General features: G+C 37.5%; 1 protein-coding gene, 1 long non-coding RNA gene and 2 other non-coding genes across 6 annotated transcripts; all 4 read left to right on the top strand.

Annotated features, from left to right (window-relative positions):
• The first annotated feature begins 985 nt into the window (after positions 1-985).
• Positions 986-7,539, top strand: LOC120286583. 3 transcript variants are annotated; one of them, XR_005545226.1, is made up of 5 exons: positions 994-1,478; positions 5,147-5,732; positions 5,803-6,071; positions 6,602-6,748; positions 6,832-7,539. It is a non-coding gene; the product is annotated as an uncharacterized LOC120286583 (long non-coding RNA). The 3 variants fall into 3 exon arrangements; XR_005545225.1 differs by having other exon boundaries at positions 986-5,732; positions 6,229-6,748; XR_005545224.1 differs by having other exon boundaries at positions 995-5,732.
• A 2,063-nt stretch (positions 7,540-9,602) lies between these two features.
• Positions 9,603-9,675, top strand: TRNAE-CUC. The gene has a single exon. It is a non-coding gene; the product is annotated as a tRNA-Glu (tRNA).
• Positions 9,676-11,220: 1,545 nt separating this feature from the next.
• TRNAE-CUC lies at positions 11,221-11,293 on the top strand. Its single transcript has one exon. It is a non-coding gene; the product is annotated as a tRNA-Glu (tRNA).
• Positions 11,294-18,174: 6,881 nt separating this feature from the next.
• Positions 18,175-20,600, top strand: LOC104416932 (transcription factor bHLH18). The gene is made up of 5 exons (XM_010028265.3): positions 18,175-18,210; positions 18,290-18,638; positions 18,749-18,912; positions 19,650-20,018; positions 20,394-20,600. Exons 1-5 carry the CDS (start codon positions 18,175-18,177, stop codon positions 20,466-20,468), a joined length of 993 nt encoding a protein of 330 aa, XP_010026567.3. The 3' UTR covers positions 20,469-20,600.
• Positions 20,601-21,276: the final 676 nt, after the last annotated feature.

Raw genomic sequence — 21,276 nt, 5'->3', positions numbered from 1 at the left:
TGGACTCGACTTCTGCACAAACCTCTCTGAGCTCAAGCCTCTTGCTCTCTCTCGAGCTCTTTCCTCTCGCTACTCCCTCGTCCTCAGAAACTCTCTCCTTTTATCGGTGGAAGGGAAGAAAACAAAACAAAATTGTACTCCAGAAATGTCAACACCGTGCCGATCTTCAAAGCATGCGCCTCCATGCAATTAATGATGGCCTGTGAGCGTATGACCATCATGCACTGGCACGAGTAGAATAGCTTCTGCCTTCCCTCTTTCTTTGTTTATCTACAAAAAGACAAAAGAAGTCCACAAAAGATGACCAAGAAGAGAGTGAGGATTCGGCGCCTACAAGATAGGCTTCTAAAGCAGCAAGTGCTCACCAATTTCTATGGGCATGCGTGCACATGGCCATGTGCACGCATTTAATGAGGTTGCAGAATTCGAACGATCACTCTTCATAATGATTTCATGCTGACAAATGAGAAGGGTCACAAAAGTCAACCCATGGATCATGGCCTTCATTTCCAACGTGAAACTGATATCTAGGGCTGGATCCTTTCGGCTCCTATCACGCGCCACTTCTGATTAAATGCTCCGCGGATGTGCTTTCTCGTCTCAGCATGTAAATGTTTTATACAGATGGGTATCGTATATTGTATATTGACTCAAATTCGAGATATAATTTAACGCTCTCTTTGGCTCATATTGGATTCTTCAAGCTTGGATTGCTTCTTTTTTTTTGGTTGGAAATATAGCTGTCATTACTTAATCAACCTCCGAAAAACGCAAAATCTCAACATCAAAACATAAAATTAACATAAGAGAGTGCGGGGATAGGTAATCCAGTCGAGAGGGAGTTTTGCTGCTTTGTGTGCCTTTGCAACCCAGTCAATTGCTCGATTGGCTCCTTTGGGCTTGTGGGCCAATTTGACGCGAGGCACGTGATTTAGGAGAAATCGGCAGTCTTCAATGATGGATCAAGCCACCCATGAAATTTCATTTTGGCCTAGGATGCTTTGCACGGCTTCTAGATTATCTGAGGAGATCTGAAACTCCTATTCACTTCCGAAGTACTCACCCATTTGTGCGTTGCTTTCTTTGTCACGATTGTTCAACCAGAGTAAAGCCTCCCTTACTGCTAGGGTTTCGGCTACGAGAACTAAGGTCGCACGAATTGACTTCATGAATCCATCGGTGAGAAGACCGTTGCTATTTCGAACAATCCTCGCTACCGAGCCCGTCATCGTGGAGCAACACCAGGCACTATCTACGTTGATTTTACAGGTTGGGGATTTGTTGGTTTTGCTGTTCGTCGGATCTGGGTGGTTATGGGTGGTTTCGAGTTCTTGTACAAGAGCATCATGGAGGTTGCATCTTCAAGTGCCCACCTGGGGTTTGGTCGACGGTCTTGGAAGATAAGGGCGTTTCTTTCTTTCCAGATTTGCCATAGTGTGCCTGCAAAAAGGGCCTTGGCCTGAGGTGCTGCCGCCGAGGTAAGGATATCCCGAATCCATTTGTCTATACGGGTAATCTTCATCGGGGAAGTGTTTATTTGTAGTTGTGGGTCTGACCAAATAGCCTTTGTCCAGCTGCATAAGGCAAATAGGTGCTCCACTGTTTCTGGGTTTTGCTGACAGATTATACATCTCGGGTTAGGTATCATCTTCCGCTTGAATAGGCTTTCTTTGGTGGGTAAGGCGTTGTTACACATGCTCCAGACTAAAAATCTGACTTTGGGGCAAATCGGGAGCTTCCAGATTTCATGCCATAATGATTTAGGAATCTGGTAGGAAGTAGTAGGTTGAGTTGTGGATGAATGCTCTGTTTTATGTTTGAGCCGATTATAGCTACTTTTGACTGTGTAGGAGCCTGATTTGTTTGCCATCTAAATTAGCTTATCAGGTTCTGGAGTTAAACTGAGAGGAGTCGCTAAGATTTCGTTAGCCACCTCTTCACCAAATAGCATATTCACTTTCCGCACATTCCATTCTCTGTTTGTTTGGTCTATCAATTCAGCCACTCTTTGTGGATTGTTTCTATTTGTTGGGCCCCCAATCTTTCCCAAGGTTAGCCATCGATCTTCACTTATCCTAATAGTCTCTCCATCTCCGACCTCCCATTTAATTGCTGGTTCAATCACCTCCCTAGCCATCAAGAGGCTCTGCCATCCCTAAGACAGGCGATAACCTTTTTGTGCACTCCAGAAATATCTCTTGGAAAGTATAAACTCTTTAAAGTCCTGCTCCATAAGGCATCTGGTGTTTGAGCTAACCTCCATGCTTGTTTTCCTAGCAATGCTTTGTTGAATTCCATAAGATCTCTGAAACTAAGGCCTCCACCATCCTTTCGTGTTTTCAAAAATTCTTAATTCTTCCAGTGAACACCTTTCTTGGCTGAGTTTTGTTTCCACCAGAAGTTTGATATCCGTTGCTCTATCGCTCGACAAATAGAGATTGGGATTTTGAAGAGAGACATAGCGTATTGTGGCAAAGCTTGGACCACTGTCTTGATAAACCACTGTCTTGATAAGTATCTCCTTCCCTGCTTTGGAGATTAGTTTTTCTTTCCAGCCCTCCAATTTCTTGTCTACTCGGGCAAGGATCCAAGAGAACATCTGTTTTTTGGTCTGGCCCCAATCGGAAGGTATTCCAAGATAGGAACCTGTTTTTCCATGGTAGGAACTCTTAATTCAGTTGCTAGGTTTGATTTCAAGAGTTGAGGACAGCCCTTTCCAAAGAAAAGCCCTGCCTTGTTAAGGTTGATGGCTTGACCCGAGGCAGAACAGTATCGGTGAAGGATATTGGTTAGGTTTTGTGCTTCAGTAATTGTACTTTTGAGGAAGAAAATAGCATCATCAGCAAATAGGAGGTGGGACAAAGTGGGGCAGGTTGAGTTTAGTTGGATGCCTTTGATGGTTTAGTCTTCAATGGCTTTGTTCATTAGGGTTAATAGGGCATTGGCCATGAGGATGAAGAGATATGGGGAAAGTGGATCTCCTTGATGGATACCTTGGGATGGCTTAAAAGGAGTGGATAGGTCTTCATTTACTTGTACACTACGAGAAACTGAGGAGATGCATTGTCTAATTAGGGCTACCCATTTTTCATTGAATCCCAATTGTAGTAGATAATCACATAGGAAATCCCACTCCACCCTATTAAAAGATTTTTGCATGTCAAATTTAAGAACTATATGAAAATGTCTTTTCTGTTTCATTACCCTCAGTTGGTGAAGGATCTCTTGAACTATAAAAATATTATCTTGGATTTGGCAGCCGTTGACAAAAGCACTTTGTTCTTGGGATATTAGGTTCGGGAGAATGGGTTTTAATCTGTTGGCCAGAACTTTGGCAATGATTTTATAACTGAAGTTGCAAAGACTGATAGGCCTGTATTGAGTTATACTTTCAGGGCTTGCTACTTTGGGAATGAGAGTGATATGGGTTTTATTAAGCTCGAGATCGAGAGTACCTTGGCTGAAGAAGGAGTCCACCATTTAAAAAATGTCTTCGCGTACCACTGGCCATTGGCTTTGATAAAATAATCCATTAAGTCCATCCGGTCTTGGGGCTTTAGTGGCTCTCAATTGGAAGACTGCCTCTCAAACTCTTTCTTCTGAGATAGACTTGATTAGGCCCTCATTCATTTCAACGGTAACTAGCTGTGTGCATTGATCAAGAATTGGTTGATAATTCCTCTCCTCCCTGTAGTATATAATGTTTGATAAAAGGCCCTTATATGATGCTTTATGGTTATAGGCTCGCGACTCCATGTAGTGTCATCTAGCCGTAGCATAGAGATTTTGTTCATGATTCTTCTTTGAACTGTTGTGGCGTGGAAAAATTTTGTGTTTTGATCGCCCCATCTCATCCATGTGATTCGTGATCGCATGCACCAATACATCTCCTCTTGTCTCCAGAGGTCTTCTATTTTTCTGACCACATTTCTGTACTCTTCTCTATTTGAGGGCTCTTCCTCCTGATTAGTCAAGTCTGTTAGTCGTCTTCTGAGTGCTTCAATTTGTCGAGGTGCGTGCTGGAATGTTCTTCTACTCCATTTAGCTAGGTCGGCTACAACTTGCTTTACTTTTCCAGTAATATCTACTTGGTGGTTGCTGATTTTCCCCCATGCCTCTTGGATTACCTCTATACATTCTGTTTTTACAAGCCAGTATGCCTCGAATTTGAATGCTTTCTTTCTTTTCATTGGAGATGGTTCCAAAGTAAGAAGTAAGGGGCTGTGGTCAGATCCTATCACCGGTAGGGCAAATACCTCTGCGCTCAGGAATTCACGAAAAGCCACCATTCTATGTCTAATTGCACAATGCTCTGTCTAGCCTCTTCTTCACTAGGTCAGCTCATTCTCGATTATTAGTCCATGTGAATTTGCAGCCCTTACTGTCCAAGTCCATTGAAGAGCATGAGTCTAGGAATTCACGAAAAGCCACCATTCTATATATATCTACCTCTCTTTTGCCCGCCTTTTCCCAGAGATAAAGAATTTCATTAAAATCTCCCATACAAAGCCAGGGGAGATTGTTAGATGAATTAATTGAGCTGAGCAATTGCTAAAGGCTTAATCTCTCTTGGAAAGAAGTAGATGCATGTAAAAAGGATATTCTCATTAAATCACCACTGCTGTGAATTTTGCACTTGACATCGATGAGCTCCCCATAGCTGGCCAGAATTTCCACATGAACTTGATCATCCCACGTAAGAATTAGACCCCTTGCAATTCCGACTGGATTGATGATACTAGAGTTTCTAAAGTTCAAACTCTTTCTTACTCGATCAACCTTGCTTTCTTTATTTTTGGTTTCCATAAGGAGCACCAAATTAGGCCTTTCATGAGCCACGAGGGCTCTAAGGTGCTGAACTATTAAGAGTGTGCATTTTCCATCTTTGCGCTCTGGAAAGAACCTCGTGTCTTGCCATATTGTGATCAGTTGGGCATCCAGCTTCATTTTCCTAATTCCATTAGTTGTCTGACTTCTAAGTCGTTCTCCTTTGCCTGTCTTGGCGAATGTTTCCTCTTTCAGATTTCTCCTCCGGCAATTAATTAATTTTAAATCACCTCATTTTTCTTTCTTTCTTTCTTTATACTCGCCATGATTTCCCTACTCTTTATGACTTTTCCCTGGGAAACAATCTTTTGATTTCCAGCTCAATGTGCTGCCCCAATTGACCTCCCTATAAGACTATCGATGAAAGGAAAGTCGTACCACAGGTTTGAAGTATACTCTCTGCGTATTGTGCAAGACAATTTGGTCTGAAGTAAGTTGTGGTGATGGCAATCCCATATTCTCTTGAATTTCCTTACATGAACAAGAACAAATACAAATCCTCGGAGAATAGTCCTTTCAACTGTTATTCTAAATCACCCAGATTACGCACACTTGATACTTCTCCGATATCGATGTATTCCCACTCCTGATTGTACCTCCGAATGGACCACTTGGTGGGTTTCTGTAATCTTTGACTCCCCTTACAAAGAAGCACTAAATCCACTTCAAGTCGAGTGAAATCACTTCGTAGTAATTCTAAACTTAAAGCTGCCAACAAAAAGGGGGAGAAGACCTTCAATCCCAAGGACCATACAGAACCATCCAATCGAAAAGCACCGGAGCAGGATTCTTCGACGAATAAAGAAATTGAAAGGATGTTTTCAAGTGATATTTCAACATCGCTTTTCAAACTCCGCCTTCTCTAAAACTTTCAAAGAGGAATACAGAAGGGAAATCAACCAAAGGTAGTTGTCTTGCTTTACTTGTCTTGCTCTTGCTCTTAGATTTCCCTAAATATGCTCTCGCTTTTGATAGTTGATTCTCGTCCAACCAAGCTTACTCCTCCAGTCACTAAGGGGTTCCAACTGAGTGACCTTCGTGCTTTGCAAGATGCGGAAGAAGCGCATGCGATTGCACTTTTGGGGAGGAAAGAAAAAAGAAGCTCCTTGATCTTATCAGAAAGCTCGCATATCGGTGCAAGTCTGGACCCATCAGCAAGATTTGATACCACCGGGTCCGTGGGTGCTTCTCTTGCCTCAAGATGTCAGATTACTCCTGCCATTGCTTCCCTTGGTGGTGCTGGTGTAAGTATTGAGTCAAGTTGCAATTCCCCTCCTGCTTTTGTGAATGCCCTACTTGTTCCATCTTTAATTCCTTTAGCAGTGTATGGTGAGTATTACCTAACACATCGATGGCCATCTCTCTGATATGATATTAACACGATTCCTAGCTGACCTATAGGTACGCCTATCAGTACCAACAACCAGGACTCATTAAGTGTGCCCGTTGACATGTCTCAGCAGCCTTTGTCAACTAAACTTGCTCTCTTAGTTCTTCCAGCACCTGAGCAAGGAATGTTTGCCTACTTTCTCTTACTCAATCTATATGTACCTTATCACACAATTAAATCTTTTTTTCAATTAGGTGTTACGAAGGCTTCATTATCGAGTCTGTCATCTGCTTCCAATTAAGTTGTCAATTTAGGGTGTCCTTTTCTGGTGAACCAAGCAAAGATATTGGTTCTGCTGCCGAAGCGACTTGTAGTTTTCCATAAACTTCTGCTCTTGCTGAAAATCCATCTAGCGCTCCATCATCATTTCCTTCTTTGATGCAGCAATCATATCAGGCTGGTGATAAGGGTTCTCCGGATTCTTTTGTCAGAGCCAGGCATATGTTGGAAGAAGTTTCTCAAGTTTTAGCTGTTAATCCTAACGACTTAGCTTCTGAAATTCCATCCCCTCGTGAAGCCATCATCGAGAGGGTGAGGATGAGATTACTTGAGTTCCTCGATCTCTCGAGCGATGGCTTTCCAATGATTGTGAATAATAGGCTAATCCTTGACAGGCTTCCGGAAGAGTTATGCGGAGACAGCATCAGCTCTACCTTACCTCCCGAACTCAAGGAAAAGTGTCCAGAATTTCCTGAATGGTTTCTCTACAGGGGTGGAAACTTATCAACGCAACCATGAATTGATCATTTCCCTGACCATTTCAAAGGAAAGTCATTCAAACTCTAGTCACTCTATTGAGGAAGCCAGTCAAGACGTAAGGACAAGTCACGCCACCTTACGGACTATGATAGATGAAATAGCTGATCTCGGTGAGGAGGAAACACTTCTTGAAAAGCAATTGACTGAGATCGAAAAGAGACTGGCAGATGTACACCATCAACAAAAGGTTAAGCATGCGAAGATGGTTCGAGCGGATGAAGTTTTGGGTCAACATACTGCCTTTCTCAAAGGATCGAAGGAGGACGAACATGATCGCTTCTCTGCCACGAGAGCTGAGAGATGTTGCATCAAGAATTGGCACATCAAAGAAAATAGTATCTTAGATTACCGTATATTGGCCCTTCAAAAGGACATTAGGAATTTTCTATACCCACAAAATATACCTGGCTAATGAAGCTACTTCTTGTCTCTTGATTTTCTTGAATGTGCATGTCGATCCTGGAAACCTTCACTGGTCCTCATCTTGACGACTTTTGGTATGTTGAAAATATCAACCTCTTAGATCATGATGAATTTATGGCGGAAATGAGCTGCTTTTCAAAGTCCAGGTTGTTTAATCTCCAATAACCATCAATGATCCCACTTCTTTCAAATCTCCGGGTAGTGTGCTGAGTTGGTTATCCGAGACGGCCTGTGAGGCATATCCTCCAATAACCATCAATGATTTTACATGTGAGGCATATCCTCCAACCTTGTCTATCAATTTTAATTACGTTTTAGTGCAACAGTTGTGGGTTGTTGTTTTATTATGTGCACCATCTTTTCTTACTTCTTTGGGGTACTTATTGGTAGAGGTATCAAAATGGGTCTTAGACCCATATATAACCCATTTAGATCATAAATGCGTGAAAAAACTAGTCAAATGAGTTTTAAAATGGAAAGCTTTAAGATAAATGGGTCTTAAATGAGTTAGACTTAGAACCCATTTCCAACCCAAGCTTCACAATCTCTCTCTTCCCTCCTTAACTTTATAAAAATATTTTTTATAAATATCAAAATTATAACTTTTTTTTTTTTTTTTAAATTTCTTTTTCTTTATATTTTTCCTTTCCCTTTTTTTTTTCTTTCTTTCTTCTTCCTCCTTCCTTGCTGGTGACCAGCACGATGACGGCCGATGCCCAGCCAAGCAAGGCTCAAGGCCGATCTAGCGAGCCTCAAGCTCGTTGTTGTCGGGCAAGCCCGATGAGCTTGAGGCTCTCCTATGGCCAGTTGTCAACCATCGTTGTGGTTGGCGGTAGATTAAAGAAGAGGAAAAGAAAAAGAAAATTAAAAATTATATTTTTATAAATTAAAAATTAAAAAAAAATTAAAAACTCGATTTTTTAAAACTAAAATTTTAAAAATTATAAAAATTATCCATTAAACTTGTATTGCATAAAATTAATTTAACAATGACATTTAAAAAAATCATAAAAAACTTTCTTACGTTTAGTTAAATGGATCGGATATGAATCGGGTTTGGAGTGCAGTCGGGTGTGGGTCAAAAATTTTATACTACGATAAATGGATCATAAACGGGTTAAGTGCGTTGATTTGGATAGGACCATTTATGACTTGACCCAAGCCCAACCCGACCCAAACCACCATTTTGACAGGTCTTACCAGAGCTTTTGTTGTCCTCACCAAACCTTTTGTTGTTAGGGGTGATTGGGTCCAGGGTGGGTAGGGTCTAGATGTAGATCATGTACTCGATCATGTTATAACCAATTCTCCTTTTTTGGACCATGTACCCTACCATGTTTCTATTAAACCCGTACCCGACTCACCTTATTTTTCCAGTTCGATTTCAAGGTCAACCCTATTTCCACTGGAACCTATTTTGCAATCTCTCGATATCTTATACGATTTCGAATTTTATACTAATACGTGAGAAAATAATGTAATCCTCCTAATTTATATTGAAACATTAAGCACTTGCAGATAATAAAAGGTTATCTTTCTTTATCCTTGCATTTGCAGTTTTCATTTTCTCTGTGGTAGACCGCTCAACTTGCTTGACCCGTGGTTAAATCATGCTTAGAGACTCTAATTTGGCCATCTATTCTGGTTCTTTTCCTGTATCTACATTTAAGCTCATCTATTTTTGTTTGACCCGCGGTAGACCACTCACCTTTCTTGAAGTTTTTCTTACCACCGGGATTCTTTACCTTGAGGACTTTCTTGAATTGCTTAGTCGATCTAACCACATATCTTTGTCATTGTTTTGCGAAGGATGTGTGAGCGAGTAAGCACCTTCCACACCTACAAATATTGTAAATTTCAAGACCATTCCACTGGCAAGAAAATCTTCAAGTGGAACTAAACATGATCCAAGATTATGAATACAACTCACCGTTGTTGCCCAGATAAGCATCTTCTTTGCATCTTCTATAGTAACCCTCGTTCTCCTCTTAGCGACAAATGCAGAAAATCTAACTCAAACGTGAGATAGAAAATTTATTCACGGGTGAAAGAAGATGGCTGACGAGTTAGATGCTTTATGACCCCGGCTTCTCACCGCTCGCTCTCCCTCTCTCTCGAATAAGTCGGAGGAACTTGCTGTGAAGATTGAGAGAAATTTCATAAAAAGTAGATAAATATAAAGAATGTTAGTCCACCAGAAAAATCCGTTGTAGTCTAGTTGGTTAGGATACTCGGCTCTCACCCGAGAGACCCGGGTTCAAGTCCCGGCAACGGAATTTTTTATCTTTTACCTTTTTATTGGAATTGAGCGTGATTCTTTGCGTTTGTCAAGTGCAAAAGTTTTAATATTCATAGGTCATTGTTGTATTTTCCTTTCATGTCATCAGAAGGACAACTCGTTGTGTCGGATTATGTTTTTCCTATTTATCGGACTTGACCGTGATTCTTTGCATTTGGCGAGTGCAAAAGCCTTAATATTCATAGGTCATTGTTGTATTTTCCTTTCATATCATCATAAGGATAACTCATTGCGTTGGATTAATGTCATTTCAAGGCGCTCAACAAGAATTTGAATCATTACTTTATTTGGTTTGATGAAATTTTATTAGTTAAGCTGCACTTTCAATTCAGTTCAAGCAATTTAGTTTGGATTTTAGGTTCCTAGACTGATTTTAAAGGTTATTGAGCTATGAAATCATATTGTAAAGAAATTTTAGAATGTAGTGAAATTATGAGATTTTATGAAAGTTGACTAGGGGTTATAACAAAACTAATGTGACATTTTGAAATTTTATTGCGAACTCTTGAAATCAAATTCGAATATTGTGTTTGGCGCTTATCTCAAGCCATCTTTTGGATTAGAGTAGAGTTTGCCTTTTAAGTATGTCTACTTATTTTTCCAAGAACTATAGACCCACTTGAAATGGGGGTTAGTAAAGTTCAAAGGAACCGTTTGAATTCGACACTAAAGTTGCTGCAGTACAACTAACAATCATAGCTTTTTGCTTTGAGCAAGCTTTCCACTAAGGTTGTTTGATGAGTTTTGGAAGTTTTGGGAATAAAACCTTATGATTAATAGCCATGTCATTTCTCAAATTTTTAGAATAGATGCCATGACAACCTCAAACAAACGCCTCTCATATGGCATGGTCATGGTGAGATAGCAAGATGCAAGGTTTCATTAAGACTTTCCACCCATTATTATTCACATATCATGTGTAAGATTGTGCATTTTATGGATTGATAAGGGTTTTTCCGATCATGCATAAATAAGTAAGCACCTTCCACATATACAAACTATAGATCAGGTTTATTATTCACTAAAAGCAAATAGAACTTTTTGAGATTGGATGCAACCTTGTAGAAGAACAATGAATACAATGAACTTGTGTGTTCATTTTGAATACAAAGCAATCTTGGAGCTGTAGAGAACCCTAACTCCTCTTTTATCTCGTGTATTACCTATCTTGTTAATTTCAAGACCACTATACTAGCAAAAAATTCTTCAAGTGAGCTCCCTTCCACTCATCTTGCATGTTCGTAGTATGAGTGAAAGTTCTTGGAGCCGATTGATGTGTATTTTGCATTTCCCTATTTATATAATTACCTTTATCGGAAGAAAAAAAAATTCTTCAAGTGAAACTAAACACGACACAAAAATATGGGCTCAAAATACATCTCATTTTGTAACATGATCCCAGATGAGCATCTTCTATAGTAACACAAATTCGCCTCTACGGTGACATGTGCAGAAATCTGGCTCAAAAAGATTCTTTATTATTTAAAGAATAAATAAAAATATTATCAGAATTACAAACAAATCCGTTGTAGTCTAGTTGGTTAGGATACTCGGCTCTCACCCGAGAGACCCGGGTTCAAGTCCCGGCAACGGAATTCCTTTTTATTTTCCTCTTTTAGCTCCCAAAGGCTTGTTGCCCTTGCTGTCTCCATGAAATCACGACATTTTTGTATTTTTATTTCTTTCACACCGTCTGTGATGGAACAAATGGGCTCAAGAGAAAAGGATATGGACCCAAGAAACCCAGCTCTCATCTCTTACGCCCATGGAGCTAACATCTTGAAGCCCCAAAAAACTAACTCCAACTTCAGCCTATGTATAATTGTTGCAGCTGGTTTAACCTGGAAAGAGGAGTAGAGAAGCGAGAGAGAAAGAAGATGGGGAAAACAGAAAAGAGAAGCAAACCGCGCGAGGGAGAGATTGGTCTTTGGCTCAAGCTCATAGGGGACGGAACTCAACGCGCCGGATTAATTTCAATTCAGTTCGGGTTTTAGGTTGCTGGATCTATTCTAAAGGTCATTGAACTACAAAATCGTGTTGTAAAGAAACTTTAGCGTTGTGGGACTGAAATTTTGTTGTGCACCGTCCAAATCAAATTTGAACAATTGCGATTGGCACTAATTTTCACCTATCTCTGGCTTTTTTTTTATTTTTTTTTTGAGTTGGAGGCAAGTTCGCCTTTTAAAAGTGTCTACTTAATTTTCCAAGGACTCATGACCAACTTGAAGCAAAATTCAAAGGAACTGTTTAGTTCGATGCACCATTTGGCACAATACATCAGACATTTGTAGTTTTGTTGCTTTGGGTGAGCTTTTCCACCAAAGTTTTTTGATTAGTTATGTTTAACAATCAAGTCACTACTCAAATTTCGAGAATAGATGTCATGACAACCTCAAACAAGTACCTATCATAAGGTAAGGTGATAGCAAGATAGTGGTATAAAAGTTTTCACTAGAACTTTCTACCCGTTATTACTCACATATCATGCATGGTATAAGGCATGGTCATAGCAATAGTGATACGAAAGGTTTCATTAGGACTTTCTACCTATTATTACTCACATATTATGCATGGATTGTGCATCTTTTAGGACAACATGATCTCTCTCTCTCTCTCTCTACTTTGACAATTAGGGTTTTTAGGGTTTGAGGGCTCGAGAGAAGATTTCATAAGTCAGGTTAAGTTAGGTAATATGGCTAAATTTGGATGCTTTCATTAATTCTAATATGTTGACTATTTAGACCTCTCTCTCTGTACTTTGACAATTAGGATTTGAGTGCTCAAGAGAATATTTCAAAAGTCAGGTTAAGCTAGGTAATATGACTAAATTTGTATGCTTTGATTAATTCTAATATATGGACTATTTAGACTGGGTAAATTAAAAATGTAAATTTACCTCATAAATTCGTAGGATCACTATTCTTAACCAACCCTTTCCAAAATTCACATTCCTTAAGAAAAGTATTCCTTTAATCGATTTATGCTCTTCTTTACACCGTTTCACTCACTTTTAATGCAATTCAATCATTTCATCTAAAGTATAAAGTCATTATCGATAATATACTAAATATGGAGTAACTTTGGTAAAAAATGTGAAAGCAGTTTTTTTTTTTTTAATGGTTACTTAGATGCGTGTCTCCTTTTTTTTTTATACTAAATAAACTTCAGCAAAAGTATTTTGACCCCCAAAATTCACTATTCTTAACCAACCCTTTCCAAAATTCACATTCCTTAAGAAAAGTATTCCTTTAATCGATTTATGCTCTCCTTTACACCGTTTCACTCACTTTTAATGCAATTCAATCATTTCATCTAAAGTATAAAGTCATTATCGATAATATACTAAATATGGAGTAACTTTGGTAAAAAATGTGAAAGCAGTTTTTTTTTTTTTTTTTAATGGTTACTTAGATGCGTGTCTCCTTTTTTTTTTATACTAAATAAACTTCAGCAAAAGTATTTTGACCCCCAAAAAAAAAGAACTTTAGCAAAAGTATGCATTCACATTTTTTAGAGTTCGACAAATTATTAGAAGAACAAAGCATTTCCACCTATTTCTCTCTTGACTTCCATGTCTTCAAAGAAGCGTGGAGCCCTTTGTGAATGCAAGAAAACCTTGGTCACTGCAAAAGTCCTTTAGTGCTCGACATGTGTCCGGCGTGGCATATGTTCTTTCCAATTGCTTGACAAATGGCCTACACATGATAAGATCGATGGCTTTTCAATCCAACCTAATCTTTCAGATCTCATATTGATTACATCGTTTGGTTGTCGGGAATGAAAGCGTTGAAATTGAAATGAGACCGTTCCCATTTATTGGTGTGTTGGGTTACGAATGGACATGATTGGATCAACTTTTATTATAAATTAAAGTGACATACATATTGAATTCCAAGCTTTCGTTCGAAAAATCTCATAAGAAGTCCATACTGTTTATGAGGGAAAAGAAAAAAAACACAATTAACAGATGTATATGATTGGATCAATTCAGTTCGGGTTTTAGGTTATTGTATTAATTCTAAAGGTTATTAAGCTATGAAATTGTGTTTTAGAGAATTGTGAGATTTTGTAGAAGTTGACTTGGGGTTACAGTTTGGTTGAGATGACATTTTGAAATTTGTTGTGCAATGTTGAAATTAAATTCGAACTGTTGTGATTGTCGCCATTTTTCACTATCTCTGGCCATCTTTTGGATTGGAGGCGAGTTCACCTTTTAAGTTTATCTATTAGTTTTACAAGGACTCTTACTTGAAACATGGATTGGCCGAGTTCAAAGGAACTATTTAAGTTTACTGAGCCAAATGCTGCAATGACAATAGACATCATAGTTTTTCTTTTTACTTTGGGCGAGCTTTTCCGCCAAAGTTGTTTGATAAGTTTTGAAAGTTGTGAGGGTGTAAAACCTTATACTCAATAGTTATGCCACTACTCAAATTTTGAGAATGGACGGTATGACAACCTCATACAAATACCTCTCATAAGGTATGGTCATGGCGAGATAATGGAATGAAAGGTTCCATTAGGAATTTCCACCCATTATCACTCACATACCATATGTGCGTTGTGCATTTTATGAATCGATAAAGTCTTTCAAGGATGACATGTTCTCTCTTGTGTATATCGATGAAGATCATCATCACTAATCTTAGTTCACCATTGATATCAGAAGTATGTATTTGGCCTCCAATAACCCATGACCAAGATTGAAGGTTGCCTAACATTGGGCGACCTCCAAAGCTCAAATGGTTTGCATCGTAGTTACCACGGCGTGAATCGAATATGTGTTTCACATCTCTCTCTGTGAGGAGAGTTTGGCAATTAGGTTTGAGCGCACGAGTGAATATTTCAAAAGTGTGAGAGCATGTTGGCCAAAAACCGGTTAAGTTAGGTAATATGGCTAAATTTAGATGGTCAATTAATTCTAATATGTGGACTCTTTAGACTGGGCAAATTAAAAATATAAAATTACCTCATAATTCGTAGGATCGCTGTTCTTAACCAACCCTTTTCAAAATTCAGTAAAATATTCCTTTGATCAATTTATGCTCTCGCTTACACTATTTCTCTCACTTTTTATGCAATTCAATCATTTCATCTAAAGTATAAAGTTATTATCGATATGATAATAAATATTTAGTAACTTTGGTTAAAAATGTGAAAAATTTTTTTTTTTTTTTTAAATGGTACTTAGGGGCGTGTCTCGGGTGCTTTTTTTTCTAATAGTAAACAATCCGTACCAAAAATATGCATTCACATATTAGATGCTATCTTTTGGTAGTCAAACCAGCGACAAATTATTAGAGAACAAAGCACTTTCACATATTTCTTTCTTGACCTCCATGTCTTCAAAGAAAAGTGGAGCCCTTGTGAATGCAAGAAAACCTTGGTCAATGCAAAAGGTCCTTTTAGTGCTCTTGACATGTGTCCCATCGTGGCACATGTTCTTTCCAATTGTTTGACCAATTGCTTTTCAATCCAACCTCATCTTTGCAAATCTCCTACTGATTTCATTTTTTTGGTTTTCAGGAATGAAAGCATTGAAATGGAAATGAGGCCGTTCCCATTCATTGGCATGTTGGGTTATAGATGGACATGATTGGACCAACTTCTATAGTATAAAGTAAAATTTAAAAGTGACATATTGAATCTCAAGTTTTTGTTCCAAAAATCTCATAAGGAGTCCATACTATTTACAAGATGAATAAACACAGTCAACAATGAATTCATGATTCCTGCCTATTCTTCACGACAAATAATTTTTAGATTACTATAATTCATATAGACTATAGTTAATTATTTATAAAATAATTTTTGCCTATTGACAAACGATCATTTAAAATTATTAACTATGGTATTTTTATATTTCAATCATTTATATACGTTTATTTATAATTAAGGAACGTAATAACATAATTTCATATATTAATTAATCACAAATTATAATATCTTATAGAATTAAGAATAAATGATAATTATGTATACTTCATTAAGTTAATTATGTATATTAAGTTTAATAATTTTATTAATAAAAAACTATAATATATATATTTTTGTATTATAATCTAAATCACAATTACATTGTTTTAAATAAGCTTTGTAGCAAGTATCATATTGTAATTTATTAGAAAACTCCCATTCTAGACCATTCTAACAAATGTTTTTCCACAATCAAATACGAAATTTTTTATCTCAATTAATTCCCACAATTTTCCAAACAAAAATGTCAGAATTCTTATTATATTCCACTCGACATATCAAACATGAAATAATACATTCAAGTTGGTGTATAAATCCATTTATAAAATTGAGATATTTAGTGATATGATAAGTTTTTATCAGGCGTCAATGGATCATTTTTTTTTTTTTTTGGTACGACCACCTATAAATCTTTAACAATAAACTTAGTAGATCGAGGATTAATCTAAATATTTAAAAATTCAGTGGGGCTCGACAACGAACAGCTTAGTGGGCTGCAGCTGCATTTTGCCCTGTCTAGTCCAGGTCCAACCAAACCTACAGTCCGTACAGGAAATGGGGCAGAACCTTCGGGGTTTTGACTCCACATTTTCCTCGTGCTCAAATCATTTAATTTATCCATTTTTAATTATATTTTCCCAATAGCACCATCACCAGTCAATGAATTATAAAATACGGCAGGAAACAGGTAAAACGTGGGTTTAGAGACGCGTTCCAAGAACCCGCGTCTTTCATCATCTGCAATCCTTTCGATTTGTGAAGTTACTTTTTAGTTTTTAATGAGAGAATCACTGACATTTGTACATTAGATGTACACATACCTTGTAGCAAATTCGTACATACATACACATTGTGCGCATGCACGAAATTGATATTTAAAAGATTAAGTAAAATTATTTCTTAGAAAATTTTGAATCAACATATAATGGAAAAGAAATTGTTCCTAAAGATACAAAATACAATGGAATTACATATATACATGTCCATATAGTTAGTAATTGAGGATAGTTATAAACAATGATTGAGATCCTTCAAATGTATGAAGTCATCTTTGCTTTATAAAATATTATTGAATGTACTCACTTGTTGCGCCATGTAAGAAATTGGCATTTCAAAAATTAAACGAAATCACTTTTGTTTTTTGTTTGAAATGCTTGAATAATAAAATAACAGAAAATTTATTGAAAATAATGTATAAGTGGAAAGAGAAAGATATTCAATATTTGAATTAGAAACATTGTTTTAGGATAGACGTTATCCAATTTTAATATTAAAACAAGTGAAAGTTAAGATATAATAATTTATTGAAGCATTTTTCTATGGACATAATATTGGTAAAATAAGTAATTAAGAATACCTGGGGGAAAATAATAAAGGAGATCCCTTGAAAATAAGAGACCCTCTTCAATTACACACTAGTATAGATGTTGAACATAAGGATGATAATAGATGTCGAACATAAAATAGGCATGAAAGTAGATATTAAAAATATTACATCTCCTAGCTATATGAAAATTTGCTTTTGGTTTTGAGCAAAAAACTAATGTTTGGACAGATCATTTCAAGATTTAGAGACAGATTAACCTCTCTAGTAAACCCTATTGTTTGTTTATACAGTTTATTTAAATATAAATCCATTTTTGAATCGTCAGAAAATATCACCGATAATATCTTGAAATAATGGTAACAAGTTTGAATAAAGTGTCTTTTTCACCGACCAAGAAAAATGTTCAAGATCTTTGAAATAAATTTCTTACGCAAAAAAAAAAGTAAACGTTTATTTCGATTATGACACGAGCACATGACGAAATTTTCTTTGCATAATATTTTAGTGGGAAAAAAAAACAAATATGACATGACCGACCATTTTAGACGTTAAACAAGGGTTTCTTTTCCGCTTTTTCTTTCTTTCTTCTCCAGACGTTGATATGGGAATCATCAGAGGATTATTCCGAATATTAAAATTGTAGAGAGAGAGAGAGAGAGAGAGAGAGAGAGGGCTAAAGTTGACCGAAGGAAAAAGATAAAACCCTAGGCGTGATGGCTGAACAAAGTGGGACAGAGAGAGAGGGAGGCTAACACGCCTGGCACGTGCGAAAGCCTTGCTTCCCCACTGGTGTGTGAAGACCGCGTTCGGTTCTTCTATAAGTAAAGGCACCTGTTCCTCCTCATGCCCAGTTCTGAAAAGGCAAAGCTGTCACTCATCCCTCTGCTCCTGGTGAGATTTCTGACTCATGGTTCATGTCATGTCCCTCTGGTCTTTCGTTCTTCAATCATATTTGAATTCATTGTTCATCGACAAGGGAAAGGAAAAGGGCACAAAAGAGAACTTTCCATGCCTGACTTTCATCTGTCATAGATCCACCGTACTCTCCTGATGAAATTTTTGCATTCTATCTTAGGTTCTAAATCACACTGGTGAGCTTTCGCATCAACCCAAATCTATAGAAAAAAGAAGGTAGAAAGCTCATACTTTTTAGGAATCCCAGAGAGTGCTTCAATGGAGATCTTGTCACCCAAATTCTTCCCTGAGATAGTAAGCATTTGATTTTCCTCGTAAGCCTATCAATTTTTATGTTGACTTGACAAGATCTAATTCGTATTTGATTTCACAGGTAACAGAAGATCCTTTTCATCATATGTATCACCCTCAACAAATGATGAACTCCTTCGATTTCCCTCTCGACGATTTCGACTTCAATCTTTTCTCTTCAGAAATGTACCCTCCTTGCGCACCATTTGTTCCAGAAACGATGCAATGTCCCATGGATCCGCTGGTAGAAGCTGCTCCAGCAGCCATTGAGAGGCCGATGAAGAAGCCAAAGACCGATATCTGGAGCAACGCCTGCTCACCCGAAACATACAAAGCCCCAAGAACAGCGACGTCCTCACCATCATCTAGTCCCCAGTTGATATCTTTTGGGAGCCCGGATTTGTCCCCACCTGAATCACAAAATTTTTACGGTACTTACTTCGCACATCTTTTGTATATTTAGATGCAAGATTGAGATCTGAGGTAGTATGCTGTATGATGGTATAGTTGAAAATGGTCTTTTTTTAATTTATTTGTGAAGGTGTTTGTGAGCTCCAAGATTGTCAAAAGGAGATGAAGAGAGTTGGGGCAATGAGTAGACCAACTGTACATACAAAAGAACACGTGATTGCAGAGAGGAAGCGGCGCCAGAAGCTTAGTCAGAGCTTTATTGCTCTCTCTGCTATCATTCCTGGCCTTAAAAAGGTAAATCTTCTTCGATGTACTTCTTTTCATTCTTTATTTTGAAAAAATTCCCTATTGCTAAGAATATATTTTTTTTTTCATAACATTAGAGGTGTGTCATAACAAAAACTTATCAACATTGAATATATGTCAATGATCAAAATGTTGAGGCACAAATTTAGGAAATCTGATTATCGCACTGTGAAAATAAAGATGATTTTGAAATCAGTAATTAATTGTTTGTCCCGATTCATTGTTACTTGCCATTGTTGTGAATTCCCTAAAGTTGGGTTTCCAAGAATCTTAATTCAGAGATCCAATCATATCAACAACACAATTTTCCCCACATCTAATGAAACTGTCAATAGAACAGTACTTCATTTCTTGCATAAGATCATCTCATTGAATCGCACTTCACATGTTTACACAGGAAAGAGGTGTACGCTAGGAGTCTCACTTTCCTATAAGTATTGATTACCATTCAAATTATAGATATCTCTATCCATTATTAACTTGCTTACGATAGCTTACACTTCCATGTCATACTGTCGAGTGGATCTTTTGGTTCGTTACCCGGTATTTCTCTCCCATAGGAAACAATTAAAGCTAGAATGAACAAGATTTGTTTGCCTTGGCCAAATCATGAACAAGATTAAATAACTAGTTTTCCTTAAAGTTACAAGATTGACAAATTTGAAAGGTGTAGCTACTCGACCACAATACTCAAATCAATTTTTGTGTGTTGTTGTGCTTTTCAGATGGACAAAGCATCGATCCTTGGCGATGCAATCAAGTACACGAAGCAGCTTCAAGAACGCGTCAAGAAACTCGAGGCAGAGGTAGCAAACAAGACCGTGGAATCAGCTGTGATTGTAAAGAAGTCTCAAGTCTCAGCAAACTATGATGAGTCATTAGACAATAACTTCTATAACCAATTTGAGCAACAGCTCCCTGAGGTTGAAGCTAGAGTCTTGGATAAATATGTCCTTTTCCGAATCCATCATGAGAAGCGAAAAGGATATACAACAGAAATACTTAGCGAAATAGAGAAGTTAAATCTATCTATTCTCAACAGCAATGTGTTGCCTTTTGGGAGTTCCATACTCGATATGACAATTGTAGCTCAGGTAAGTTCAAGTTCTTGCATCATTCCTCTTATTTCTTTCAAGGGTATAATTATAGACAAGAAAAGCTCACACTTTTGCTTAAGTTTCCAAAACAAGCACATACTTACAAACTAATATATTTAAACCATATATTTCAGCGTATTAACGAAATCACTGTTGGTTCGAAGTTTCAATTAAATTGGTTTGAGTAGTTCAAATCAATCTGGTCTTTGTCTAGGTGAAGTGGAGGGGGCATTTTGCAAATTAGTTAATTGAAAGAATTCTGCATTACCTTTATCATCGTTCATTTTCCTTAACGTAACCTTTTGTTCCCGAGAATTAAGTTCGGGCTAAAATAATTTAATTTTCATTAACGGAAACCTTTTTTCCTTTCAGATGAATGCTGGATTCTGCACGAAAGTTGAGGATATCGTCAGCAATCTACGCCAAACTCTTCTCAAGATTGCATGATCTATCAACATCGTCTTCATTCTTTCATTTTTAAAAGTCTTTTCTAATTTTTCCTTTCGTCATTCGGGAGTTGGCTACTCTTTTTTCCCCAGTATAGTGTATTTTGGACCTTGTAAGGGAAAACCTTGGAGTCTCTCTTCACCAGACCACCAGTTTGCGCACGAAATGTCTAGTTTTGACCAAGAGTTTCTATTTTGCTAGTGGGTTTTTCCTTCTTCTTTTTCGCATGGTCGACGTGTTTGGCCATGTTAAAATTTTACCCACAAGCTGTATAGGAAACTTTTAGTCAATTTTTTTCAAGGATCTTTTTTTAGAGGTATAACTTTTCAATGAAGCCTCTTCCTTGCACTCTAATTGCAGTGGAAATGAGTCTTCCTCAGAAAGACAAATTGGAATTTCTCTCATCAGGTTGGATTAAATGTCCGGTCTTTTTGTCTCTTGTGCTCTACTCAGAAGCATTCTGTATTCATCAGTTCATATCTGTTGTAATCAAAGTAAGTTGAACGATTGTCGACCATCTTCTTATTGTGTATAAAATTCAAGTTCAGCTGATTTTGAGCCATATTCGCTGCAAATGAGATTGACAAAAAGTGATGGATGGATATTCATGATACCAGTGAAACCGTTTCTACATGAATGGTTGAATTTGTGAACTGATTTACGCAATGAACACCTCATGATCCTTCATGGACAGTTTGAGAATGTCATGTCTAGATCTATCAAAATGGTTATAAACCCTTCTCTTAACCCTTATATAATGGGCTCTATGGTTATAAGAGTTAGTTATATTTAGTAAATGGGTCATAAA

This window comes from Eucalyptus grandis, chromosome 8 (genome assembly GCF_016545825.1).
Source record: "Eucalyptus grandis isolate ANBG69807.140 chromosome 8, ASM1654582v1, whole genome shotgun sequence".
Classification (NCBI taxonomy): Eukaryota; Viridiplantae; Streptophyta; class Magnoliopsida; order Myrtales; family Myrtaceae; genus Eucalyptus; species Eucalyptus grandis.
The sequence above is the reverse complement of the archived record's forward strand: the minus strand, read 5'-3'. Positions and strand labels throughout refer to the sequence as shown.

Excerpts from the sequence above, each read along its gene's own strand:
- LOC104416932 (XM_010028265.3), top strand. The coding sequence starts at position 18,175 with ATGGAGATCTTGTCACCCAAATTCTTCCCTGAGATA. Across the intron at positions 18,211-18,289 it reads CCAAATTCTTCCCTGAGATA|GTAACAGAAGATCCTTTTCA; the intron begins GTAAGCATTTGA and ends TTGATTTCACAG. Across the intron at positions 20,019-20,393 it reads ATATGACAATTGTAGCTCAG|ATGAATGCTGGATTCTGCAC; the intron begins GTAAGTTCAAGT and ends TTTTCCTTTCAG.